Source organism: Bidens hawaiensis, unplaced genomic scaffold, assembly GCF_021521415.1.
Source record: "Bidens hawaiensis isolate Kalapana, Puna unplaced genomic scaffold, B.hawaiensis_p1.1 tig00101183_1, whole genome shotgun sequence".
NCBI lineage: Eukaryota > Viridiplantae > Streptophyta > Magnoliopsida > Asterales > Asteraceae > Bidens > Bidens hawaiensis.
The window spans coordinates 702-2,668 of NW_027504700.1; the positions used below are offsets into that span (position 1 = coordinate 702).

The following is a 1,967-nucleotide window of genomic DNA, read 5'->3' on the forward strand; positions in this document are numbered from 1 at the left end:
CAATAAAAAAGCACCAGGTGTCCTAAGTACACGTGGCGCGAAGCAATAGGAGGAGGCCAAAAAGGCCCTAATTGGGTCTGAGCCCAATCATTGGAAACCCTAATACTATAAATACCACACCACCTCCACAGTGGGAGGTAAGCAAGAAAATATATTCTAAGTCCTTACTCATTTTCACATTCTCATTATCTTCTCCTACAATATCTTATTCTCACACCGGAGGGTTACCCCAAAGAGGACCCCTCTGTCCCTTTTTGAGGGATAAGTTCACGGTGTTGTTCGTTTTGTAGGTGGAAGAACTCATATTCCGGAAAACCATCGGTGATATAGCACACTCACACCCGAGGAACGTAGATCGAATACAAGTAAGTCGATCCACGCTTCTTCACAAGCCTTAAGCCATCATCCAACGCCATTAATCTGATCGATCATTTGTTGACATACACCGCAAGATAGGCGTTGGTAATGGCTTAGTTGCTTATTCATATTTTTATTGTTTAGTGGCAAAATAAATTATTTGGGGATTGCTACTAATTATATCAATAATTCAATAAACAATAGTTGCTTAGTTGCTTATTCATATTTTTATTGTTTAGTGGCAAAATAAATTATTTGGGGATTGCTACTTATATCAATAAACAATAATTGCTTATTCATATTTTTATTGTTTAGTGGCAATATATTTGTTTGACATAAATTAACGTTCGGTAGAGTACTCACTTTACTAATGAAAAATAGGGGGTTTAAATCTCACTACCACCAATTTATATGGGAGATATGAGGGATGACCCTGGTTTGCCAGGGTTCGAGTTCTGATCTCACCCGGTTTTACTGGCTCCTTGTTGTCGTGCCGTTTGGCGGGCGTGGAGGTCGGGTTTTATCCGAGGAATTCCTCAATAGGTGGACCGCTAGGGGCTCCATCCGTCCGGACTCGTGGCCGGCTCGGGCTACCTTTAGCCAATGGGGACCGCGTACGGAATACCCGGCGTTACTTGGTTGTTCCAAAAAAAAAACTGATTACAAGAGATTTTTAGGTAACTAATGGCATTAACCTAGAACCATTAATTTTCATCGTTTAGTTAGGGGGCAAACGAGTTGGGATTGTTGGGCTTGGAAGCATCGGCTCGTTGGTTGCTAAACGGCTCGAGCCATTTGGCTGCATCATTGCCTACACCACAAGAAACAAGAAGTCCAAAGTTCCTTATGCATTCTACCCCGATGTCCTAGATCTTGCAACCAACAGTGATTTTCTAATTATTTGCTGTGCGTTGACCAACACAACTCGCAAAATTATCAATCGTGACGTCATGACTGCCCTCGTGAAGAAGGACATTATCGTTAATATTGGGCGTGGGGTCATTGTGGATGAGAAGGAACTAGTGAAGTTCTTGGTTGGAGGCGAGCTTGGAGGAGCGGGTCTTGATGTGTTTGAGAATGAACCCGAAGTACCAAAAGAGCTATTTACGCTTGATAATGTTGTTTTGTCTACACACAAAGCTTTTGTAACACCGGAGGCGTTTGATTATGTTAGAGGGATAGTGATCGCAAATGTAGCGGCTTTTTTCTCGAATAAGCCATTGTTGTCTGAAATTAATCTTAGTGATTACTAATGAAATTGTTGAATGTTGAAATTGATGAATGTCACATTTGTATTGTTATATCAGTTTGGTCAAGGTATTGTTATGCATGTTAAACTATTGAAATTAAATTAAATACCTTTATTGGAATATTGGGTTTAACTTTTTGTGGTTTCAAACCAATTTCTAAAAGTAAGAAACTATGCCAAATATAAATGATTTGGATTAACATATTACCAATTTTCTTAAAAAAATCGAGCAGTAACCACCAACGCAAACAGTCCGACTATCAATTTCCGGGGTTAACCAATTGGAGAAATATGGGTTGATGGGTTGAATAGGTAAACCAGACCCGAACTATATATTTGTTTGTATTGTGTTGGTCACCTA

General features: G+C 39.8%; 1 protein-coding gene across 1 annotated transcript; it reads left to right on the forward strand.

Moving 5' to 3' along the window:
- The first annotated feature begins 960 nt into the window (after positions 1 to 960).
- LOC143608150 (glyoxylate/hydroxypyruvate reductase HPR3-like) lies at positions 961 to 1,620 on the forward strand. Its single transcript, XM_077083318.1, has 2 exons — positions 961 to 987; positions 1,080 to 1,620. Exons 1-2 carry the CDS (start codon positions 961 to 963, stop codon positions 1,608 to 1,610), a joined length of 558 nt encoding a protein of 185 aa, XP_076939433.1. The 3' UTR covers positions 1,611 to 1,620.
- The last annotated feature ends 347 nt before the right edge of the window (positions 1,621 to 1,967 follow it).

What these genes read in the sequence shown, in the direction of transcription:
- LOC143608150 (XM_077083318.1), top strand. Translation starts at nt 961, where the DNA reads ATGGGGACCGCGTACGGAATACCCGGC. An exon ending in CCGCGTACGGAATACCCGGC is followed by an intron (nt 988 to 1,079) that starts GTTACTTGGTTG and finishes TTCATCGTTTAG; the next exon opens with TTAGGGGGCAAACGAGTTGG.